The sequence below is a fragment of the Cherax quadricarinatus genome, chromosome 89, assembly GCF_038502225.1.
Source record: "Cherax quadricarinatus isolate ZL_2023a chromosome 89, ASM3850222v1, whole genome shotgun sequence".
NCBI classification, from domain to species: domain Eukaryota; kingdom Metazoa; phylum Arthropoda; class Malacostraca; order Decapoda; family Parastacidae; genus Cherax; species Cherax quadricarinatus.
The window spans coordinates 898,345-923,292 of NC_091380.1; the positions used below are offsets into that span (position 1 = coordinate 898,345).

Sequence of the window (24,948 nt, forward strand, 5' to 3'; positions counted from 1 at the left end):
CCGTACTTTGTGTTGCAGGGCCGTGTGGTGGTTCAGTAGTGTTGCTAACACCGTACTTTGTGTTGCAGGGCCGTGTGGTGGTTCAGTAGTGTTTCTAACACCGTACTTTGTGTTGCAGGGCCGTGTGGTGGTTCAGTAGTGTTGCTAACACCGTACTTTGTGTTGCAGGGCCGTGTGGTGGTTCGGTAGTGTTGCAGTAACACCGTACTTTGTGTTGCAGGGCCGTGGTGGTGGTTCAGTAGTGTTGCAGTAACACCGTACTTTGTGTTGCAGGGCCGTGGTGGTGGTTCAGTAGTGTTGCAGTAACACCGTACTTTGTGTTGCAGGGCCGTGGTGGTGGTTCAGTAGTGTTGCAGTAACACCGTACTTTGTGTTGCAGGGCCGTGGTGGTGGTTCAGTAGTGTTGCAGTAACACCGTACTTTGTGTTGCAGGGCCGTGTGGTGGTTCAGTAGTGTTGCAGTAACACCGTACTTTGTGTTGCAGGGCCGTGGTGGTGGTTCAGTAGTGTTGCAGTAACACCGTACTTTGTGTTGCAGGGCCGTGTGGTGGTTCAGTAGTGTTGCTAACACCGTACTTTGTGTTGCAGGGCCGTGGTGGTGGTTCAGTAGTGTTGCTAACACCGTACTTTGTGTTGCAGGGCCGTGGTGGTGGTTCAGTAGTGTTGCAGTAACACCGTACTTTGTGTTGCAGGGCTGTGTGGTGGTTCAGTAGTGTTGCTAACACCGTACTTTGTGTTGCAGGGCCGTGTGGTGGTTCAGTAGTGTTGCTAACACCGTACTTTGTGTTGCAGGGCCGTGTGGTTCAGTAGTGTTGCTAACACCGTACTTTGTGTTGCAGGGCCGTGTGGTGGTTCAGTAGTGTTGCTAACACCGTACTTTGTGTTGCAGGGCCGTGTGGTGGTTCAGTAGTGTTGCTAACACCGTACTTTGTGTTGCAGGGCCGTGTGGTGGTTCAGTAGTGTTGCTAACACCGTACTTTGTGTTGCAGGGCCGTGTGGTGGTTCAGTAGTGTTGCTAACACCGTACTTTGTGTTGCAGGGCCGTGTGGTGGTTCAGTAGTGTTGCAGTAACACCGTACTTTGTGTTGCAGGGCCGTGTGGTGGTTCAGTAGTGTTGCAGTAACACCGTACTTTGTGTTGCAGGGCCGTGTGGTGGTTCAGTAGTGTTGCAGTAACACCGTACTTTGTGTTGCAGGGCCGTGGTGGTGGTTCAGTAGTGTTGCAGTAACACCCTACTTTGTGTTGCAGGGCCGTGTGGTGGTTCAGTAGTGTTGCAGTAACACCGTACTTTGTGTTGCAGGGCCGTGTGGTGGTTCAGTAGTGTTGCAGTAACACCGTACTTTGTGTTGCAGGGCCGTGTGGTGGTTCAGTAGTGTTGCTAACACCGTACTTTGTGTTGCAGGGCCGTGTGGTGGTTCAGTAGTGTTGCTAACACCGTACTTTGTGTTGCAGGGCCGTGTGGTGGTTCAGTAGTGTTGCTAACACCGTACTTTGTGTTGCAGGGCCGTGTGGTGGTTCAGTAGTGTTTCTAACACCGTACTTTGTGTTGCAGGGCCGTGTGGTGGTTCAGTAGTGTTGCAGTAACACCGTACTTTGTGTTGCAGGGCCGTGTGGTGGTTCAGTAGTGTTGCAGTAACACCGTACTTTGTGTTGCAGGGCCGTGTGGTGGTTCAGTAGTGTTGCAGTAACACCGTACTTTGTGTAGCAGGGCCGTGTGGTGGTTCAGTAGTGTTGCAGTAACACCGTACTTTGTGTTGCAGGGCCGTGTGGTGGTTCAGTAGTGTTGCAGTAACACCGTACTTTGTGTTGCAGGGCCGTGTGGTGGTTCAGTAGTGTTGCAGTAACACCGTACTTTGTGTTGCAGGGCCGTGGTGGTGGTTCAGTAGTGTTGCAGTAACACCGTACTTTGTGTTGCAGGGCCGTGGTGGTGGTTCAGTAGTGTTGCAGTAACACCGTACTTTGTGTTGCAGGGCCGTGTGGTGGTTCAGTAGTGTTGCAGTAACACCGTACTTTGTGTAGCAGGGCCGTGTGGTGGTTCAGTAGTGTTGCAGTAACACCGTACTTTGTGTTGCAGGGCCGTGTGGTGGTTCAGTAGTGTTGCTAACACCGTACTTTGTGTTGCAGGGCCGTGTGGTGGTTCAGTAGTGTTGCAGTAACACCATACTTTGTGTTGCAGGGCCGTGTGGTGGTTCAGTAGTGTTGCAGTAACACCGTACTTTGTGTTGCAGGGCCGTGTGGTGGTTCAGTAGTGTTGCAGTAACACCGTACTTTGTGTTGCAGGGCCGTGTGGTGGTTCAGTAGTGTTGCAGTAACACCGTACTTTGTGTTGCAGGGCCGTGTGGTGGTTCAGTAGTGTTGCAGTAACACCGTACTTTGTGTTGCAGGGCCGTGTGGTGGTTCAGTAGTGTTGCAGTAACACCGTACTTTGTGTTGCAGGGCCGTGTGGTGGTTCAGTAGTGTTGCAGTAACACCGTACTTTGTGTAGCAGGGCCGTGTGGTGGTTCAGTAGTGTTGCAGTAACACCGTACTTTGTGTTGCAGGGCCGTGTGGTGGTTCAGTAGTGTTGCAGTAACACCGTACTTTGTGTTGCAGGGCCGTGTGGTGGTTCAGTAGTGTTGCAGTAACACCGTACTTTGTGTTGCAGGGCCGTGGTGGTGGTTCAGTAGTGTTGCAGTAACACCGTACTTTGTGTTGCAGGGCCGTGGTGGTGGTTCAGTAGTGTTGCAGTAACACCGTACTTTGTGTTGCAGGGCCGTGTGGTGGTTCAGTAGTGTTGCAGTAACACCGTACTTTGTGTAGCAGGGCCGTGTGGTGGTTCAGTAGTGTTGCAGTAACACCGTACTTTGTGTTGCAGGGCCGTGTGGTGGTTCAGTAGTGTTGCTAACACCGTACTTTGTGTTGCAGGGCCGTGTGGTGGTTCAGTAGTGTTGCAGTAACACCATACTTTGTGTTGCAGGGCCGTGTGGTGGTTCAGTAGTGTTGCAGTAACACCGTACTTTGTGTTGCAGGGCCGTGTGGTGGTTCAGTAGTGTTGCAGTAACACCATACTTTGTGTTGCAGGGCCGTGTGGTGGTTCAGTAGTGTTGCAGTAACACCGTACTTTGTGTTGCAGGGCCGTGTGGTGGTTCAGTAGTGTTGCAGTAACACCGTACTTTGTGTTGCAGGGCCGTGTGGTGGTTCAGTAGTGTTGCAGTAACACCGTACTTTGTGTTGCAGGGCCGTGGTGGTGGTTCAGTAGTGTTGCAGTAACACCGTACTTTGTGTTGCAGGGCCGTGGTGGTGGTTCAGTAGTGTTGCAGTAACACCGTACTTTGTGTTGCAGGGCCGTGGTGGTGGTTCAGTAGTGTTGCAGTAACACCGTACTTTGTGTTGCAGGGCCGTGTGGTGGTTCAGTAGTGTTGCAGTAACACCGTACTTTGTGTTGCAGGGCCGTGTGGTGGTTCAGTAGTGTTGCTAACACCGTACTTTGTGTTGCAGGGCCGTGTGGTGGTTCAGTAGTGTTGCAGTAACACCATACTTTGTGTTGCAGGGCCGTGTGGTGGTTCAGTAGTGTTGCAGTAACACCGTACTTTGTGTTGCAGGGCCGTGGTGGTGGTTCAGTAGTGTTGCAGTAACACCGTACTTTGTGTTGCAGGGCCCTGTGGTGGTAAAACTACTGGACAGTCAAGACTTTGTACCTTCTTTGAGAACCTTGGCTGGAAGGTGAGTAACTGGCAACACTGCCTTCCTTCCTTCCTTCCTTCACTTCCTTCGTCCCTTCCTTTCTCCCTTCCTTCCCACCTTCCTTCCTTCCCACCTTCCTTCCTTCACTTCCTTCCTCACTGCCTTCCTTCACTTCCTTCCTCACTGCCTTCCTTCACTTCCTTCCTTCACTTCTTTCACCTTCACTTCCTCACTGCCTTCCTTCACTTCTTTCACCTTCACTTCCTCACTGCCTTCCTTCACTTCCTTCCTCACTGCCTTCCTTCACTTCCTTCACTTCTTTCACCTTCACTTCCTCACTGCCTTCCTTCACTTCCTTCACTTCCTCCCTTCACTTCCTCACTGCTTTCCTTCACTTACTTACTTCACTTCCTCCCTTCACTTCCTCACTTCCTTCCTTCACTTCCTTCCTTCACTTCCTTCCTTCACTTCCTTCCTCACTGCCTTCCTTCACTTCCTTCCTTCACTTCCTTCCTCACTGCCTTCCTTCACTTCCTTCACTTCTTTCACCTTCACTTCCTCACTGCCTTCCTTCACTTCCTTCACTTCCTCCCTTCACTTCCTCACTGCTTTCCTTCACTTCCTTCACTTCCTTCACTTCCTCCCTTCACTTCCTCACTGCTTTCCTTCACTTCATTCCTTCACTTCCTTCCTTCACTTCCTTCCTCACTGCCTTCCTTCACTTCCTTCACTTCCAATATACCACAACGTTAAGAGATGCCGTCATCAATGTTGTCGTCTAGGAAGGTGTCTCAGGACTGAGGAGCTCTTGATCCCAGGACTTGGAGGTAAGTGCGGTAAACCCTGAAGGCTCGAGGAACGGGAGCCTTGAATCCAGAGCCCATCACCAGTCTGTGTACTCACCTAGTTGTAGTTGCAGGAGTCGAGTCACAGCTCCTGTGTGTGTGTGTGTGTGTGTGTGTGTGTGTGTGTGTGTGTGTGTGTGTGTGTGTGTGTGTGTGTGTGTGCGTGTGTGTGTGTGTGTGTGTGTGTGCGCGCACGTGCACACAGAACAGGTCAGGCCGGAAGACTTAATAAAGTCACAAAGACGGTTTGTAAGTGATTGTGGTAGTGATGATTGTGGTAGTGATGGTGATTATGGTAGTGGTGATTGTGGTAGTGATGGTGATTGTGGTAGTGATGGTGGTTGTGGTAGTGATGATTATGGTAGTGGTGATTGTGTTAGTGATGGTGATTGTGGTAGTAATGGTGATTGTGCTAGTGATGGTGCTTGTGGTAGTGATGGTGGTTGTGGTAGGGGTAATTAGGGTGGTGGTAGTGGTGGTAGGGAAGCCAGAGGATAGTTGTTCTTAGGAGGACTCCAGGAAAAGAATTAATAGGAAGACCTAGTAATTCTCTCTCTCTCTCTCTCTCTCTCTCTCTCTCTCTCTCTCTCTCTCTCACGCCATACATAGGGAACCATACATAGTTTTAAGGCGAGGTATGATAAAGCTCATGGGGCAGGAAGAGAGGGGACCTAGTAGCAATCAGCGAACAGGCGGGGCCAGGAGCTATGACTCGACCCCTGCAACCACAAATAGGAGAGTACACACACACACACACACACACACACACACACACACACACACACACACACACACACACAAAACAGCTGACGGCTGCATGGATCAGCTGTTCTGTGTATACACAACACTGCCCACCTTGTTGCCATGACAACTGCCTCTCATCATACAAACAAAAACATTTAAAATAATTTAAACACATCCTTTTATTTGCTGTCATATAAGAAGATTGATAAACACTCACAGTTAACCCGTAGCTCGAGTGGTAGCGCACTCATCTCACACACTGAGGTCCGTAGTTCGATCCCCGGTACGGGTGGTAACACTAGGACGTGTTTCCTTAAGACACCTGCTGTCCATGTTCACCTAGCAGTAAAATAGGTACCTGGGTGTTAGTGGACTGGTGTGGGTCACATCCTGGGTGTTAGTGGACTGGTGTGGGTCACATCCTGGGTGTTAGTGGACTGGTGTGGGTCACATCCTGGGTGTTAGTGGACTGGTGTGGGCCACATCCTGGGTGTTAGTGGACTGGTGTGGGTCACATCCTGGGTGTTAGTGGACTGGTGTGGGTCACATCCTGGGTGTTAGTGGACTGGTGTGGGTCACATCCTGGGTGTTACTGGACTGGTGTGGGTCACATCCTGGGTGTTAGTGGACTGGTGTGGGTCACATCCTGGGTGTTAGTGGACTGGTGTGGGTCACATCCCGGGTGTTAGTGGACTGGTGTGGGTCACATCCCGGGTGTTAATGGACTGGTGTGGGTCACATCCCGGGTGTTAGTGGACTGGTGTGGGTCACATCCCGGGTGTTAGTGGACTGGTGTGGGTCACATCCTGGGTGTTAGTGGACTGGTGTGGGTCACATCCCGGGTGTTAGTGGACTGGTGTGGGTCACATCCCGGGTGTTAGTGGACTGGTGTGGGTCACATCCTGGGTGTTAGTGGACTGGTGTGGGTGGCATCCTGGGTGTTAGTGGACTGGTGTGGGTTGCATCCTGGGTGTTAGTGGACTGGTGTGGGTCACATCCTGGGTATTAGTGGACTGGTCTGGGTCACATCCTGGGTGTTAGTGGACTGGTGTGGGTCACATCCTGGGTGTTAGTGGACTGGTGTGGGTCACATCCTGGGTGTTAGTGGACTGGTGTGGGTCACATCCTGGGTGTTAGTGGACTGGTGTGGGTCGCATCCTGGGTGTTAGTGGACTGGTGTGGGTCACATCCTGGGTGTTAGTGGACTGGTGTGGGTCACATCCTGGGTGTTAGTGGACTGGTGTGGGTCACATCCTGGGTGTTAGTGGACTGGTGTGGGTCACATCCTGGGTGTTAGTGGACTGGTGTGGGTCACATCCTGGGTGTTAGTGGACTGGTGTGGGTCACATCCTGGGTGTTAGTGGACTGGTGTGGGTCACATCCTGGGTGTTAGTGGACTGGTGTGGTTCACATCCTGGGTGTTAGTGGACTGGTGTGGGTCACATCCTGGGTGTTAGTGGACTGGTGTGGGTCACATCCTGGGTGTTAGTGGACTGGTGTGGGTCACATCCCGGGTGTTAGTGGACTGGTGTGGGTCACATCCTGGGTGTTAGTGGACTGGTGTGGGTCACATCCTGGGTGTTAGTGGACTGGTGTGGGTCACATCCTGGGTGTTAGTGGACTGGTGTGGGTCACATCCTGGGACAAAACTGACTGAATTTGTCCGAAATGCTATACATAACTAGGGGCTTTTTATACAGTATGTCATTGATGTCAGCTATGGTCTGTATACCTTGTATACCTGTATACCTTGTATACCTGTATACCTTGTATACCTTGTATACCTTGTATACCTGTATACCTTGTATACCTGTATACCTTGTATACCTTGCAGGTAGTGTCTGCCTCACCTCTGACCTTCCTGGATATATTAAATCTCCAATAGAAGTCATTGCAACATCCACATTGCTGGAATTAAATCACCTCCAGGTGCGAGGTATTGCAACAAATTCTGTTGATAATAAATCCTTGCATTCGTCTTTGGTTGACGTCACAAGTCACCTGATGCGACTAATTGCAGTGTTAATAGTTGGATGTTAGACAACTGTGCAGAGAGGGCGTTGCTACCCTCCCTTCATGTGTTTGTCACGGTTGTTTATCTTCTCTGTCGTAAAGCTATGTTAATGATGAATTAAACACATGTGCAACGGTGATCGTCGACACCGTTGCTGAGGGACTGTTTTCACATTGTGTCCTTGGATTTGTATTGATAAAGCCACTGGTGGGCGAAACGTCTACAATAACCCAGATGTTGTACATGTGTCTAATTCTTCATCTTGTCGGTATTATATACCATTCATATACACTTTACGGCTACATTAATGACAGATAGATATCAAACTTCTGCTTACATTCTGTATACACATATCTTTACTTATATACTTCATGGCAGTTAGTTTTCCTGTGATATTTGCTGTCTAACGTCAATTTAACATCTTAATTATGCAGCCTATACCCATCCTGTGTGCGGTAGTTGGAAGATTACAGAGGTACATAATAGGTCCAGGGACTGTACCTCAACATTATAGAGGTACATAATGGCTCCAGGGACTGTACCTCAACATTACAGAGGTACATAATGGGTCCAGGGACTGTACCTCAACATTACAGAGGTACATAATGGGTCCAGGGACTGTACCTCAACATTACAGAGGTACATAATGGGTCCAGGGACTGTACCTCAACATTACAGAGGTACATAATGGCTCCAGGGACTGTACCTCAACATTACAGAGGTACATAATGGGTCCAGGGACTGTACCTCAACATTACAGAGGTACATAATGGGTCCAGGGACTGTACCTCAACATTACAGAGGTACATAATGGGTCCAGGGACTGTACCTCAACATTACAGAGGTACATAATGGGTCCAGGGACTGTACCTCAACATTACAGAGGTACATAATGGGTCCAGGGACTGTACCTCAACATTACAGAGGTACATAATGGGCCCAGGGACTGTACCTCAACATTACAGAGGTACATAATGGGTCCAGGGACTGTACCTCAACATTACAGAGGTACATAATGGATCCAGGGACTGGTCCGCAAAATTCTGATATCTGCAAAAGTGGTAATGGACTTTTTACATATATCTGGTTACAATCGGACCGAAACGTCGTCGTAAGCTCCTCTATCATATGTGCGGGTTATTTGTGTATTGTTCCAGTCACGGTATTGTGCCTTTATTCTTTACAATCGTAATGAATTATGCAGACGTGAATTAGATTACAACTTCCGGGGCTGTGGCCAGTCTTGTGGTGATCCATAGCTACTTGTGCTCGTGTGTGTGTGTGTGTGTGTGTGTGTGTGTGTGTGTGTGTGTGTGTGTGTGTGTGTGTGTGTGTGTGTGTACTCACCTAGTTCTCACCTAGTTGAGGTTGCGGGGGTCGAGTCCGAGCTCCTGGCCCCGCCTCTTCACTGATCGCTGTGTGTGTGTGTGTGTGTGTGTGTGTGTGTGTGTGTGTGTGTGTGCGCGCGCGCGCTGGCTTACCCAGCAACTTCTAAGATTATAGATAATATTTGATGTTCTTTTGTTATTGTTCAGATGTGGGGAAGTAGCAAGAGGAACAGTTGTATGATTGGTCACGACTAGAACGTGCTCTACTAGACAACTGTTGTATAGGTCAGTCCTTAGACTAATGTATAGGTCAGTCCTTAGACTAATGTATAGGTCAGTCCTTAGACTAATGTATAGGTCAGTCCTTAGACTAATGTATAGGTCAGTCCTTAGACTAAATATAGTTCGCTAAAAGTACTCTTTGAGTCTTGCATGTAATATGTCCTTACTGCCATAACATGAACACTCTTGGCACAAAATCTTCATTTGACGTCACACGTCACCTGACTAAAGCCACTACGTTATTATTACTGTTGAGGGTAAATCTTCAACTAACGTCACTGTTCACTAGATGTAAGCCATTGCAACACGAACACTGTGGACGTGAAATCTTCATCTTGCGTCACAAGCCACCTGCGTCACAATCTGTGACGCAGATCTGGCAGTATCAGAACATCCGAGGAACAATGAGAGACTACGGCTAAAGCTTAGTAAACAGTTGCGAAACTACTACAAACAAGAGACTTAAAGCAAGAATAGTGGAGGAGTAGCCAGGTGTTAGAGCAATCACAGAGACAAACTTTACCGCCATACCGTAATAATAGTATTTATCTCTACAAGTACGTAATACAACTTATACAGACCATAGCTGACATCAGTGACATACCATATAGAAAGTCCCTGGTTATAATATAGAACAATTCGGGCAACTTAGGTTAATGTGAACTGTAGCATTCGATCCAGTGCTATCCTAGCAGTAGTCTAGAACTGTCATAACCTCTGGCTATTTATCACAAACAACTCTGACCTGGTTTTGAAAAGCAAGGTCGCCCAGATAACCAATCGTGTGAAACACTTTCTCAAAATAAACTGCCACAAGCCATTATAAACAATACCTCCCGTGAAGGGCCCATATTGGAGTATGCAGCACCAGTATAGAACCCCCAGACAGTCAGGAAAGTCAAGAAATTATAGAACGTCCAAAGGTTTGCAACAAGAATAGTCCCGGAGCTAAGGGGTATGTCCTATGAGGAGAGGTTAAGGGAAATCGACCTGACGACACTGGAGGACAGGAGGGATAACGAGGTCATGATAACGACATATAAAATACTGAGAGGAATTGACGAGGTGGATAGGGACAAATACGATCACAGAGCGTAAAATACGTCCCCTGTGATCGTAGTTGTTTGGACTTCCTCTTTTCTGCAACATTGCAAGCTTCTGATGACTTGAGTGCAACACGAAACTCCTAGAGCTATCATTTAATTTTCCCCCCGTGGTTGTTTTGTATCCTGTATATCGCTTGTTCGTGAGTTTTGCACTATATACTATATATAAATATAACCTGTTATCATGAAGGTTGTCATGACTTGTATCATATCATCAGAGATATAATAGTCATGTTTATAACTGAGACAGATGCATCACCTACTTGCAGGGGGACTCTGCCCCTCTCAGTGCAACTATGTACCACAACTCTCCCTAACAGATACAACGTTGCTCCCAACTAACACCTTGCATAAACACCTATATTTACTTTCGTTAGGGTCAAACTGTACTAGGGTTATGCTGAAATAAGCGCATGTGTATCAGAGGGCTAAAAATAAACGCATCTGGATAACGATTTGAAGTTATCTATGAAAGTGTGTCTCCCTGACGAACACCGTCAATGTCAACTTCCACACTGCTGATTACACTCGCTGCACGAGGAGAGAGAATGTTACAAGTCTTGCTTGAGTATACCATAACAGAAATTGAGTATACCATAACAGAAATTAAGTATACCGTAACAAAAATTCACTGGAACAATAAGTAAGACACATGTGGAACGATTATCCTTCCAGATCATGGAGGTGAACTCTTCTCCAGGCTGAGGGACTGACCACCTCAAATATTTTTTCTCCAAGGTTGATGGACTGATTACATCATTTGTATCTGACTGGAGAAGTCTACTGTGTAGGCGAAACGTTTCATTGATAAATATACCCAACTGTTGCACCTTTGTGCAAGAAAGGTATAAAATACCGACAATATGAAAGTTAAGACACATGTGCAACATCTGGATATCTTTATTGTAGTAGACGTTTCGCCATCCAGTGGCTTTATCAATACAGATTCTAGGACATAATAGGAAGACAGTAGAACTATATACAAAAGATGAGGTAATCAGTCCCTCGGCCTTGGAGTTAGTGTTCACAGCATCGTGGTGGAGGAGAGTCTGGAGCAGTCTTCTTGCCTTTGCTCCAGACTCTCCTCCACCACGATGCTGTGAACACTAACTCCAAGGCCGAGGGACTGATTACCTCATCTTTTGTATATAGTTCTACTGTCTTCCTATTATGTCCTAGAATCTGTATTGATAAAGCCACTGGATGGCGAAACGTCTACTACAATAAAGATATCCAGATGTTGCACATGTGTCTTAACTTTCATGTTGCACCTTTATTGTCGTTAATTTTGTACCATTTTTAACAAACCAATATGTCATGTTCTGTACATGATTCAATTCTGTATTTCTAGTATAAACATTTCTGGTACAAATATATCATTATTTTACTTTATATAGCCATTGGTTTTTCTTCTGCGAAAGTAAAACAAACCGATTTAAATTTTAGAAACTTTACTTTTAAACCAAAGTGGCAACATTTGTTTGTTATGGTTTTGCTGTCCTGTGATTGGTCAAGACGCTCCTCACCTCTGCTGTTTCTGCACGCTGATTGGTCCAGACATTCTTGGAGGGATTAGTGCCATACACTACCATCTAAATGCTTATTCCCTGTTAAAACCCTGAAGCGAAATTAATATATATCGCTAACAAATCATACCACGGGAGGGTATGGAACCCGCGATCAGTCTCTCAAAACTCCAGACTCTCTGATCGTGGGTTCTATCCCCACCCGTGGTATGGTTTGTTGCAATCGTGTCATTACGATTTCGCGAGTCATATCGCTAACACAATGTGTATACACCGAGAGGTGTGTGTATATATATATATATATATATATATATATATATATATATATATATATATATATATATATATATATATATATATATATATATATATTGAGAATTTAATCTGAAGGGATTAGAGTAAATTTAATATCGTTTTTATGTGATTTGTAGCCGAAAAAAATTTAATTATTACTATTGTTGTTACTATTATTATTACTATTGTTATTACTATTATTATTGATATTATTATTGACATTATTATATTCTGATGACAATGAGTTAAAAGTTCAATTTTGATAGTTATTATGAGTTAAAAGTTTGAATAAGTTTTTTTTTGGCGTTGTATTGCTGATACCTTTTATAAATTCGTAAATAAACTGGAAGTTCGGTGTATGTGCACCGAGATGTTTGTATAACGGAGTGTATATACACGTGTATATATTAGTATATATACGCCAAGATGTTATATACAACTTGTATATACACAAAAATATTTGTATATTGACCATGATGTTTTTAGTGTATAAGTTTACCTGGAGTTTACCTGGAGAGAGTTTCGGGGGTCAACGCCCCCGCAATCCAGTCTGTGACCAGGCCTCATGGTTGATCAGAGCCTGAATAACCAGGCTGTTACTACTGGCCTCACGTAATCCAACGTACGAGCCACAGCCTGGCTGGTCAGGTACCGACTTAAGGTGCTTCTCCAGTGCCAGCTTGAAGACAACCAGGGGTCTATTGGTAATCCCCCTTATGTATGCTAAGAGGCAGTTGAACAGTCTCGGGCCCCTGACACTTATTGTATGGTCTCTTAACGTGCTAGTGACACCCCTGCTTTTCATTGGGGGGATGGTGCATCGTCTGCCAAGTCTTTTGCTTTCGTTGCGAGTGATTTTCGTGTGTACCCACAATCTCATTTTGTTACCAACAGAGCAGCATATAACAAGATTACAGAGGTCACAATGGGTCTATCAGACCCCACCAGGCATAGTTACATCACAATAATATATTAGTTCATATAGTAGGGTTTTTTCATATATCTAATATACAATCTCAAAAGCATATATAACTCTTATTACCACTAAAATATTAATCAGTATTTGGTTGCAGTTTCTTAAAACTATTTAATTCATTTAGATGTAAAATGTGGATAGTCTCAGTATTTCAGATATCGTTGATAAATTAGACACATGTGCATGTCTTGGGTATCTTTATTGAGGAAACGTTTCGCCACACAGTGGCTTCATCAGTCCATACAAAGGAGAATCTTGAACAGGAACCAGTGATCTACAATCCTGTCAGACACTGCAACTTCTTGGGATCTTAATACTTGGGAATTCTTCACTTGCCTAACCCTTGGACACGACCTACTTCCACATTGAACAAATGTGACACCACCTACGACTGCTGCACCTCTCCTGCCTACGGTATATAAGCTACTTCTCCGCACATATGCTGTATTCTATTCAAGATTGATGGACTGACCACATCGACTCAAGGTTGAGGGACTGATTACCTCATTCTCCCCCTGTTCTTCAAGATTCTCCTTTGTATGGGCTGATGAAGCCACTGTGTGGCGAAACGTTTCCTCAAAGATACCCAAGAGTTGCACATGTGTCTAATTTATCAACGTGTCGGTTCTCTGAACCATTTATCAGTATTTTAGATATCCCATTATAAACAAGAGAATATGTTGCCAAATCTTGTAGAGTTTGCCTGGAGTATGACTCACGAAATCGTAATGACGCGATTGCAAACAAACCATACCCCGGCCGGGATTGAACCCGCGGTCATAGTCTCAAAACTCCAGCCCGTCGCGTTAGCCACTAGACCAGCTAGCCACAATAAGATTCGTCCAACTAGGTATATTTCTACACCATAGGAGTCATGTTGACGGCAGTGAAGAGACTTGAGCTAGAGTTCGTCACGGCCACGCTAGCTGGAGATTCGTCTGTAAAAACTTGCATTTGTGGTCACAGTGGTGCCTGTGCTAACCTTCCTGTGGTGTAGAAATATACCTAGTTGGATGAATCTTATTGTGGCTAGCTGGTCTAGTGGCTAACGCGACGGGCTGGAGTTTTGAGACTCTCTGACCGCGGGTTCAATCCCGGCCGGGGGTATGGTTTGCCTGGAGTGTCTGAGAGGTCGCATGTTTGGACACTACAAGATATAGTGTGCCAGTGTATGGCACTGTGTATGCCCAGATGCTTTGCATTTGATGTCATTGGCACCTCTATATAAACAATACTGCCAGAGATACTTATAGCCTGGTGTTAGTCTAGCAGTTGCAGCAGTGTTGCCAGAGATACTTATAGCCTAGCTTTAGCAGTTGCAACATCTTGCAATCACCTTGTTATTTTAAAAATATAATGAACTTACACATTTCAGTATGGAGATTTGATCTCCTAGTTCCTATTTGTACTGCTCTACTTTCTTCAAATGGTTTGCTAGTTCTTTTCTGAGAGAATTTAAACTTATATTTGAGAAACAGGAACTACCGAATCCCCAGGAGCCAGGAGCTAGGGCTCAACTCGATTTGCGAGGTGGTGGCCGCCTCTCGTATATGTTATGGTTATATAAACCATAATTTTTAAAAGGGTGGAAGGGTAAGCCAGGTGAAGGCCTCGGTCAGATGACCAAAAGCTCCAGCTGTAGGTCATCGTATAAGACCCGCATTAGGAAACACTTGTGAACATAAAATGGTATAAAATACCGACAGGTTGTTAGGTAAGACACATATGCAACAGTTAGGTATCTTTATTTCGAAACGTTTCGCCTACACAGTAGGCTTCTTCAGTCGAGTACAGAAAAGTTGAGATACTTGAAGACGATGTAATCAGTCCATCACCCTTAAAGTTTTGAGGTGGTCAGTCCCTCAGTCTGGAGAAGAGCATTGTTCCATGGTATGAAACAATATGAAGATGAAGTGACAGGATGGAGCCTAATATAGCGCCAAGAGGTAGGTCACTAGGAGAGGTAAAAACTCAGATGTTGGGAGGTCAGGTCCCTCTCAAATCCAGCCGTTCTCACTAGTAGAGGTTGTCGAAGTTGATTGTAGGTCTGTACCAAGATACCCTTGTGTTGCAGTGTCTGACAGATTGAACATAAAATGGTATAAAATACCGACAGGTTGTTAGGTAAGACACATATGCAACAGTTAGGTATCTTTATTTCGAAAAGTTTCGCCTACACAGTAGGCTTCTTCAGTCGAGTACAGAAAAGTTGAAGAAGCCTACTGTGTAGGCGAAACGTTTCGAAATAAAGATACCTAACTGTTGCATATGTGTCTTACCTAACAACAGGAAACACTTGTCCTGTTTCCTGACGAACATTACATCTGCCTTCGTTGTGTTAGTGTCTAGTGACACAAGGCGAACCGAAGCGTCGGTATAATTTCTCGTATGTTCATAACACAAGCACAGCTGTGTTTGTGGTGTGCTTCAGGGCACAGCTGTGTTTGTGGTGTGCTTCAGAGGACAGCTGTGTTTGTGTTGTGCTTCAGAACACAGCTGTGTTTGTGTTGTGCTTCAGAACACAGCTGTGTTTGTGTTGTGCTTCAGAACACAGCTGTGTTTGTGTTGTGCTTCAGAACACAGCTGTGTTTGTGTTGTGCTTCAGGGCACAGCTGTGTTTGTGTTGTGCTTCAGAACACAGCTGTGTTTGTGTTGTGCTTCAGAACACAGCTGTGTTTGTGTTGTGCTTCAGAGGACAGCTGTGTTTGTGTTGTGCTTCAGAGGACAGCTGTGTTTGTGTTGTGCTTCAGAGGACAGCTGTGTTTGTGTTGTGCTTCAGAATACAGCTGTGTTTGTGTTGTGCTTCAGAACACAGCTGTGTTTGTGTTGTGCTTCAGAGGACAGCTGTGTTTGTGTTGTGCTTCAGAGGACAGCTGTGTTTGTGTTGTGCTTCAGAACACAGCTGTGTTTGTGTTGTGCTTCAGAGGACAGCTGTGTTTGTGTTGTGCTTCAGAGGACAGCTGTGTTTGTGTTGTGCTTCAGAACACAGCTGTGTTTGTGTTGTGCTTCAGAACACAGCTGTGTTTGTGTTGTGCTTCAGGGCACAGCTGTGTTTGTGTTGTGCTTCAGAACACAGCTGTGTTTGTGTTGTGCTTCAGAACACAGCTGTGTTTGTGTTGTGCTTCAGAGGACAGCTGTGTTTGTGTTGTGCTTCAGAGGACAGCTGTGTTTGTGTTGTGCTTCAGAGGACAGCTGTGTTTGTGTTGTGCTTCAGAATACAGCTGTGTTTGTGTTGTGCTTCAGAACACAGCTGTGTTTGTGTTGTGCTTCAGAGGACAGCTGTGTTTGTGTTGTGCTTCAGAGGACAGCTGTGTTTGTGTTGTGCTTCAGAACACAGCTGTGTTTGTGTTGTGCTTCAGAGGACAGCTGTGTTTGTGTTGTGCTTCAGAGGACAGCTGTGTTTGTGTTGTGCTTCAGAACACAGCTGTGTTTGTGTTGTGCTTCAGAACACAGCTGTGTTTGTGGTGTGCTTCAGGGCACAGCTGTGTTTGTGGTGTGCTTCAGAGGACAGCTGTGTTTGTGGTGTGCTTCAGAACACAGCTGTGTTTGTGGTGTGCTTCAGGGCACAGCTGTGTTTGTGGTGTGCTTCAGAACACAGCTGTGTTTGTGGTGTGCTTCAGGGCACAGCTGTGTTTGTGGTGTGCTTCAGGGCACAGCTGTGTTTGTGGTGTGCTTCAGAACACAGCTGTGTTTGTGGTGTGCTTCAGAGGACAGCTGTGTTTGTGTTGTGCTTCAGAGGACAGCTGTGTTTGTGGTGTGCTTCAGGGCACAGCTGTGTTTGTGTTGTGCTTCAGAACACAGCTGTGTTTGTGGTGTGCTTCAGGGCACAGCTGTGTTTGTGGTGTGCTTCAGAGGACAGCTGTGTTTGTGGTGTGCTTCAGAACACAGCTGTGTTTGTGGTGTGCTTCAGGGCACAGCTGTGTTTGTGGTGTGCTTCAGGGCACAGCTGTGTTTGTGGTGTGCTTCAGGGCACAGCTGTGTTTGTGGTGTGCTTCAGAACACAGCTGTGTTTGTGTTGTGCTTCAGAGGACAGCTGTGTTTGTGGTGTGCTTCAGGGCACAGCTGTGTTTGTGGTGTGCTTCAGAGGACAGCTGTGTTTGTGGTGTGCTTCAGAGGACAGCTGTGTTTGTGGTGTGCTTCAGAGGACAGCTGTGTTTGTGGTGTGCTTCAGAGGACAGCTGTGTTTGTGGTGTGCTTCAGGGCACAGCTGTGTTTGTGGTGTGCTTCAGGGCACAGCTGTGTTTGTGGTGTGCTTCAGAGTACAGCTGTGTTTGTGGTGTGCTTCAGGGCACAGCTGTGTTTGTGGTGTGCTTCAGGGCACAGCTGTGTTTGTGGTGTGCTTCAGAGTACAGCTGTGTTTGTGTTGTGCTTCAGAGTACAGCTGTGTTTGTGTTGTGCTTCAGGGCACAGCTGTGTTTGTGGTGTGCTTCAGAGTACAGCTGTGTTTGTGTTGTGCTTCAGAGTACAGCTGTGTTTGTGTTGTGCTTCAGGGCACAGCTGTGTTTGTGGTGTGCTTCAGAGTACAGCTGTGTTTGTGTTGTGCTTCAGAGTACAGCTGTGTTTGTGTTGTGCTTCAGGGCACAGCTGTGTTTGTGGTGTGCTTCAGGGCACAGCTGTGTTTGTGGTGTGCTTCAGAGCACATCATCGCATTTTTATTAATTTCCATTATTTTACGACCCGTAAAGAAGGTGTGTCGTGCTGCTAAGTGTCTGTGGTGACTGCTGTGGTGTCTGCTGTGGTGTCTGCTGTGGTGACTGCTGTGGTGACTGCTGTGGTGACTGCTGTGGTGTCTGCTGTGGTGACTGCTGTGGTGACTGCTGTGGTGTCTGGAGTTCACAGGAACAATATAAATAACTCACTATATATTTCAATCCTCTTGACATTCATCGATATTAATGTTAGGTAAAAGAACACATGTGTAACTAATGTAGCATTTTATGGTGGCAACGTTTCGCTCTACAGTATTCTCTCACCTTGTCCATCTGCCTTCTCTCTCCAACCTTGCCTCTTCCCACCTGTCTCAAAACACAACATTTAACGTGAAATCTAAAACAACAGTACGTGTTTCCTTAAGACACCTGTCCGTATTAACCTACACTTGCTGTCCGTGTTCATCTATATCTGCTGACCCTGTTTATCTAGCAGTTAAATAGGTACCTGGGTGTTCATGGACTAGTGTGGGTCGCATCCTGGGATAAAATTGACCTAATTTGCGGGAAATGTTCAGCATAACAAGCGGTTTTCTATGTAGTAGTATGTCAGTGATGTCAGCTATGGTCTGTATACCTTGTACATGTACTGGTAGAAATAGACATTATTATACGACAAAATGTCGCCATTTTTTCACATTTTTATATATAAGCGATGTACCACAAGTACAAGTATGGACTAGGAGGACCCCAGAAGGGGTCGAAATATACAGATCAATCAACCTCGTGAGTTTGTCTCCTTGGCAGTTATTATTGAATACTGATAAGTGTTAATCACACTTTAGTTATGAGGAACAAGGTTTAGTTAGGGGAATATTTTTGGTTTACTCTGAGCTGTGTAAATATCACGACTGATACTGTAAGTGAAACCGCGTCTTAATATCTACATCCTTGACTGGATGCGTGAGAGTCCGGGAGAGAGAGCCTCGCTCACGGACTATATTGTTTGTTTCATGATCTGGGAACGGAGGCTCGAGCCTTTTCAATCCAAAATCCCTTAGTGGATAAAACAGACAACTCACGCATAGGAGAATAAACCGTCTGACGATATTTCGGGCTGACTATTAACTAGTGACACAGGAGCGAGAAGGGAAGAGCCAGTGTATATATACGACAGGAACGCGAGGCCAGGAGTTGAACGACTAGTAGTATGATAGATAGTGGTGATAGTAGTAGTTAGCGGAATAGTGGCAGAGGTAACAAGTAAAGTCTATTAACCATACGTTGATAGACTATTACATCTAAACATATGCTGCTATGTATGATCTATGTAACTCTATTTGCGTATCCCTGAATAAACTCTCTAGGCCAGACGTTACGTCAGTAACAATAACCCAGTGTTGCACATGTGTCTCAAATATTCAAGTGGTATTAGTATTGGTAGTAATTAAAGAAGGAGAAAGAAATAGGAACACTGCAGATAAAAGTGGGTCCATAAACCCGGGAAAAACTCGTAATGCACAAACCACATAGAAGGAAGGAAAGGCGAAACATGGAGAGAGAAATCAGGTCAAGTCAGGGGTGTTCGCAAGTTTCGAACACTTGACTATGTACCTGGAGTTTACCTGGAGAGGGTTTCTGGGGGTCAACGCCCCCGCGGCTCGGTCTGAGACCAGGCTTCATGGTAGAAAGGAAGGCATCTACAAAGCCATAACTAAGATACACATAGGTTGTGTGTAAGAAATGCTTCAACAAGACTGGGCGAAATGTTCTTACAGGTTTTATTCTATGAGCGAGTTATTTGTGTATTGTCCCAGACACGGTATTGTACGTCTTTATAACTCACGAAATAATGACACGAGTGCAAACAAACCATACCACGGGCGGGGTTAGAACCCGCGATCAGCCACAAAACTCCAGACCGACGCCGACCCAGTGGCTAACGCGTCGATCTGGCGTTTTGTGACTCTCTGATCGCGGGTTCTAACCCCCCACCCGTGGTATGGTTTGTGTGTTTTTCTTTAAATCAAACATCGTGTGTTACATACGTTCAGTTCACACGAACTTCAGTACTGATACCTACAAACCAATACAAATATAACCATGTTGAGAGGAATATAGTCACAAGGTGAAGCAACATGACCTTGCCAATATAAACAACTATTTTCAGCATAATATTGTCCACATACCACATGATTAAGGGCAACATAAGCTAATTTTGGGTTTTGTGTGTATGTGGTTAGTTACTGCCTCGCTATAACACAATCCCACTTATTCTATCACAGTGGCATATTTTAAGCTTCGTTCTTCTTATTTGCGATGATTGTATATGGTGCTACCATAATCTGTGATAGTTGCGTTGTGGGAACCAACACTACTGGTACTACCATACACTGATAGTTACATTGTGAGAACACCCACACTGTGCTACCATACTCTGTATAAGTTACACTGTGGTAAGAACTTGTGGCAACATTTCCCTGTCATGCACCATGACACAGGCTGAATCACATGCACAAGTCAGTCTGTGCTGGGAGACTTCACTAACTGCACCATGACACAGGCTGAATCACATGCACAAGTCAGTCTGTGCTGGGAGACTTCACTAACTACACCATGACACAGGCTGAATCACATGCACAAGTCAGTCTGTGCTGGGAGACTTCACTAACTGCACCATGACACAGGCTGAATCACATGCACACTGGGTTTGAAACACAAAAGATTATTGTACAAATCAATCTAACGACCTTTTATTAATAAAATTTATGGAGAGGCATCTGCCTTGAGGGGTGGTAGGGGTGATGAGGTGGTAGGTGGGGGAGAGGAGGAAATAGGATGGGGGGAGACTGATGCAGGTAGTGGAGAATAATCAAGGTAAGATAGTGAGGTGATGGTGGGGGGATTATTGCTTTCTCCCCCCTCCCCACACACACGCTAACCTCCCCCACTTCCCTCTTGCTAGGATAGTCAGGGTCACGAGAGATATAGAGACAGAGAACACACATAGAGACCACACACAAAACACACACACACACACACACACACACACACACACACTACTTTAGACCCATGGAAATAAATGGTATAAAATACCGACACAATGGAAATATAAACATATGCAGTATAATGTGATCCTTTATTGACTACGTTTCGCCCACACTGTGTGGGCGAAACGTAGTCAATAAAGGATCACATTATACTGCATGTGTGTTTTATATTTCCACTTTAGACCCATATTGGAGTTTGCGGCACCAGTTTGGAATCCACATCTAGCCAAGCATGTAAAGAAACTAGAGAAAGTGCAAAGGTTTGCAGCAAAACTAGTCTCAGAGCTACGATGGGAGGTTAAGGAATATCGACCTGACGACACTGGAGGACAGGAGAGTTAGGGGGGGATATGATAACGACATATAAAATACTGAGAGGAATCGACAATGTGGGCAGACAGTATGTTCCAGAGATGGGACACAGCAACAAGGGGACACAGTTGGAAGTTGAAGACACAAATGAATCACAGGGATGTTAGGAAGTATTTCTTCAGTCAGAGTTGCTAGGAAGTGCAATAGTCTGGGAAGTGATGCAGTGGAGGCAGGATCCATACATAGCTTTAAGAAGAGGTGCAGGAAGAGTGACCTAGTAGCGACCAGTGAAGAGGCGGGGCCAGGAGCTGTGAATGGATGCCTGCAACCAGAACTAGGTGAGTGCAGAGAGAGAGGGATACACACAGAGAGATGCAGTGGTATCTGTAGTACCAATACAGACTAAACGTGGAGGTGGTAATCTGAGCTGAGCCCAGAAACCCACAACCATTTTAAGAAACAAGTTTGTGGTGCCATCTTGACCTGTCTCAAGAGTAGTGCAAGTTAATAGTCTTCTTGTAGTGGTATTAACCAATAAAATGACGCGGGTTAGTCTTCCATTCTGTTACAATTGACCTAAGTACTTGCAGAATAGTAATGTACTGTGTTGTAGGTATTGTGTTGCAGAGGGCGAGAGGAGCAATGAGATGTGACGTATATCCTGCAATACTTGTGTAGGTAATACTACTGGATTATTAGTGTTACATCATAGTCCACGTGCTTCAGTACTGCTGCTGTTACTGCTGTTAATACTGCTGTTAATACTGCTGTTAATACTGCTGTTAATACTGCTGTTAATGCTGCTGTTACTGCTGTTAATACTGCTGCTGTTACTGCTGTTAATGCTGCTGTTGCTACTGCTGTTACTGCTGTTGTTACTGCTGTTAATGCTGCTGTTGCTACTGCTGTTACTGCTGTTGTTACTGCTGTTAATACTGCTGCTGTTACTGCTGTTAATACTGCTGCTGTTACTGCTGTTAATACTGCTGTTGCTACTGCTGTTAATACTGCTGCTGTTACTGCTGTTAATACTGCTGCTGTTACTGCTGTTAATACTGCTGTTGCTACTGCTGTTAATACTGCTGCTGTTACTGCTGTTAATACTGCTGTTGCTACTGCTGTTACTGCTGTTAATACTGCTGTTGCTACTGCTGTTAATGCTGTTGTTACTGTTAATACTGCTGCTGTTACTGCTGTTAATACTGCTGTTGCTACTGCTGTTAATGCTGTTGTTACTGTTGTTAATACTGCTGCTGTTACTGCTGTTAATACTGCTGTTGCTACTGCTGTTAATGCTGTTGTTACTGTTAATACTGCTGCTGTTACTGCTGTTAATACTGCTGCTGTTAATGCTGCTGTTAATACTGCTGCTGTTACTGCTGTTAATACTGCTGCTGTTACTGCTGTTAATGCTGTTGTTACTGCTGTTAATACTGCTGCTGTTAATAATGCTGTTGCTACTGCTGTTAATGCTGTTACTGCTGTTAATACTGCTGTTGCTACTGCTGTTAATGCTGTTGTTACTGCTGTTAATACTGCTGTTGCTACTGCTGTTAATGCTGTTGTTACTGTTGTTAATACTGCTGCTGTTACTGCTGTTAATACTGCTGCTGTTACTGCTGTTAATACTGCTGCTGTTACTGCTGTTAATACTGCTGCTGTTACTGCTGTTAATGCTGTTGTTACTGCTGTTAATACTGCTGCTGTTACTGCTGTTAATACTGCTGTTGCTACTGCTGTTAATGCTGTTAATACTGCTGCTGTTACTGCTGTTAATACTGCTGTTGCTACTGCTGTTAATGCTGTTGTTACTGCTGTTAATACTGCTGCTGTTACTGCTGTTAATACTGCTGCTGTTACTGCTGTTAATACTGCTGCTGTTACTGCTGTTAATACTGCTGTTGCTACTGCTGTTAATGCTGTTGTTACTGCTGTTAATACTGCTGCTGTTACTGCTGTTAATACTGCTGTTAATACTGCTGCTGTTACTGCTGTTAATACTGCTGCTGTTACTGCTGTTAATACTGCTGTTGCTACTGCTGTTAATGCTGTTGTTACTGCTGTTAATACTGCTGCTGTTACTGCTGTTAATACTGCTGTTAATACTGCTGCTGTTACTGCTGTTAATACTGCTGCTGTTACTGCTGTTAATACTGCTGCTGTTAATGCTGCTGTTAATACTGCTGCTGTTACTGCTGTTAATACTGCTGCTGTTAATGCTGCTGTTAATACTGCTGCTGTTACTGCTGTTAATACTGCTGTTGCTACTGCTGTTAATGCTGCTGTTAATACTGCTGCTGTTACTGCTGTTAATACTGCTGCTGTTACTGCTGTTAATACTGCTGCTGTTACTGCTGTTAATGCTGCTGTTAATACTGCTGCTGTTACTGCTGTTAATACTGCTGCTGTTACTGCTGTTAATACTGCTGCTGTTAATACTGCTGCTGTTACTGCTGTTAATGCTGCTGTTAATACTGCTGCTGTTACTGCTGTTAATACTGCTGCTGTTACTGCTGTTAATGCTGCTGTTAATACTGCTGCTGTTACTGCTGTTAATGCTGCTGTTAATACTGCTGCTGTTACTGCTGTTAATACTGCTGCTGTTAATGCTGCTGTTAATACTGCTGCTGTTACTGCTGTTAATACTGCTGCTGTTACTGCTGTTAATGCTGTTGTTACTGCTGTTAATACTGCTGCTGTTAATACTGCTGTTGCTACTGCTGTTAATACTGCTGCTAGGGCTCTTGAAGACAGCCAGGGCTCTTGAAGACAGCCAGGGCTCTTGAAGACAGCCAGGGCTCTTGAAGACAGCCAGGGCTCTTGAAGACAGCCAGGGCTCTTGAAGACAGCCAGGGCTCTTGAAGACAGCCAGGGGTCTTGAAGACAGCCAGGGGTCTTGAAGACTGCCAGGGGTCTTGAAGACAGCCAGGGGTCTTGAAGACTGCCAGGGGTCTTGAAGACAGCCAGGGCTCTTGAAGACAGCCAGGGCTCTTGAAGACAGCCAGGGCTCTTGAAGACAGCCAGGGCTCTTGAAGACAGCCAGGGCTCTTGAAGACAGCCAGGGCTCTTGAAGACAGCCAGGGGTCTTGAAGACAGCCAGGGGTCTTGAAGACTGCCAGGGGTCTTGAAGACAGCCAGGGGTCTTGAAGACAGCCAGGGGTCTTGAAGACTGCCAGGGGTCTTGAAGACAGCCAAGGGTCTTGAAGACAGCCAGGGGTCTTGAAGACTGCCAGGGGTCTTGAAGACTGCCAGGGGTCTTGAAGACAGCCAGGGAGGGGTCTTGAAGACAGCCAGGGGTCTTGAAGACAGCCAGGGATCTATTGGTAATCCACCTTAGTGACGCCCATCCCACTAGACCAGCTATTAATAATAATCTTTATTTCTCCAAGTACATGATACAACTTATACAGACCATAGCTGACATCAATGACATACTATTACATAGAAAGTCACTTTTATGCTGAGCATGTCTCACAAATTAGGTCAGTTTTGTCCCAGGATGCGACCCACACCAGTCCCCTAACACCCAGGATGTGACCCACACCAGTCCCCTAACACCCAGGATGTGACCCACACCAGTCCACTAACACCCAGGATGTGACCCACACCAGTCCACTAACACCCAGGATGCCACCCACACCAGTCCACTAACACCCAGGATGCGACCCACACCAGTCCACTAACACCCAGGATGCCACCCACACCAGTCCCCTAACACCCAGGATGCGACCCACACCAGTCCACTAACACCCAGGATGCGACCCACACCAGTCCACTAACACCCAGGATGCGACCCACACCAGTCCCCTAACACCCAGGATGCCACCCTCACCAGTCCCCTAACACCCAGGATGTGACCCACACCAGTCCACTAACACCCAGGATGCGACCCTCACCAGTCCCCTAACACCCAGGATGCGACCCACACCAGTCCACTAACACCCAGGATGCGACCCACACCAGTCCACGAACACCCAGGATGCGACCCACACCAGTCCACGAACACCCAGGATGTGACCCACACCAGTCCACTAACACCCAGGATGCGACCCACACCAGTCCACTAACACCCAGGATGCCACCCTCACCAGTCCCCTAACACCCAGGATGCGACCCACACCAATCCACGAACACCCAGGATGCGACCCACACCAGTCCAC

The 24,948-nt window shown here is 45.9% G+C and overlaps 1 protein-coding gene across 1 annotated transcript in view; it reads left to right on the forward strand.

Moving 5' to 3' along the window:
- The window catches only part of Ttd14 (TRPL translocation defect 14), a 104,591-nt gene that overhangs the window by 1,160 nt on the left and 78,483 nt on the right, over positions 1–24,948 (forward strand). The window contains exon 2 of the mRNA XM_070104235.1: positions 3,634–3,701. Coding sequence (XP_069960336.1) covers positions 3,634–3,701 — 68 coding nt within the window. The remainder of the gene's footprint in view (positions 1–3,633; positions 3,702–24,948) is intronic.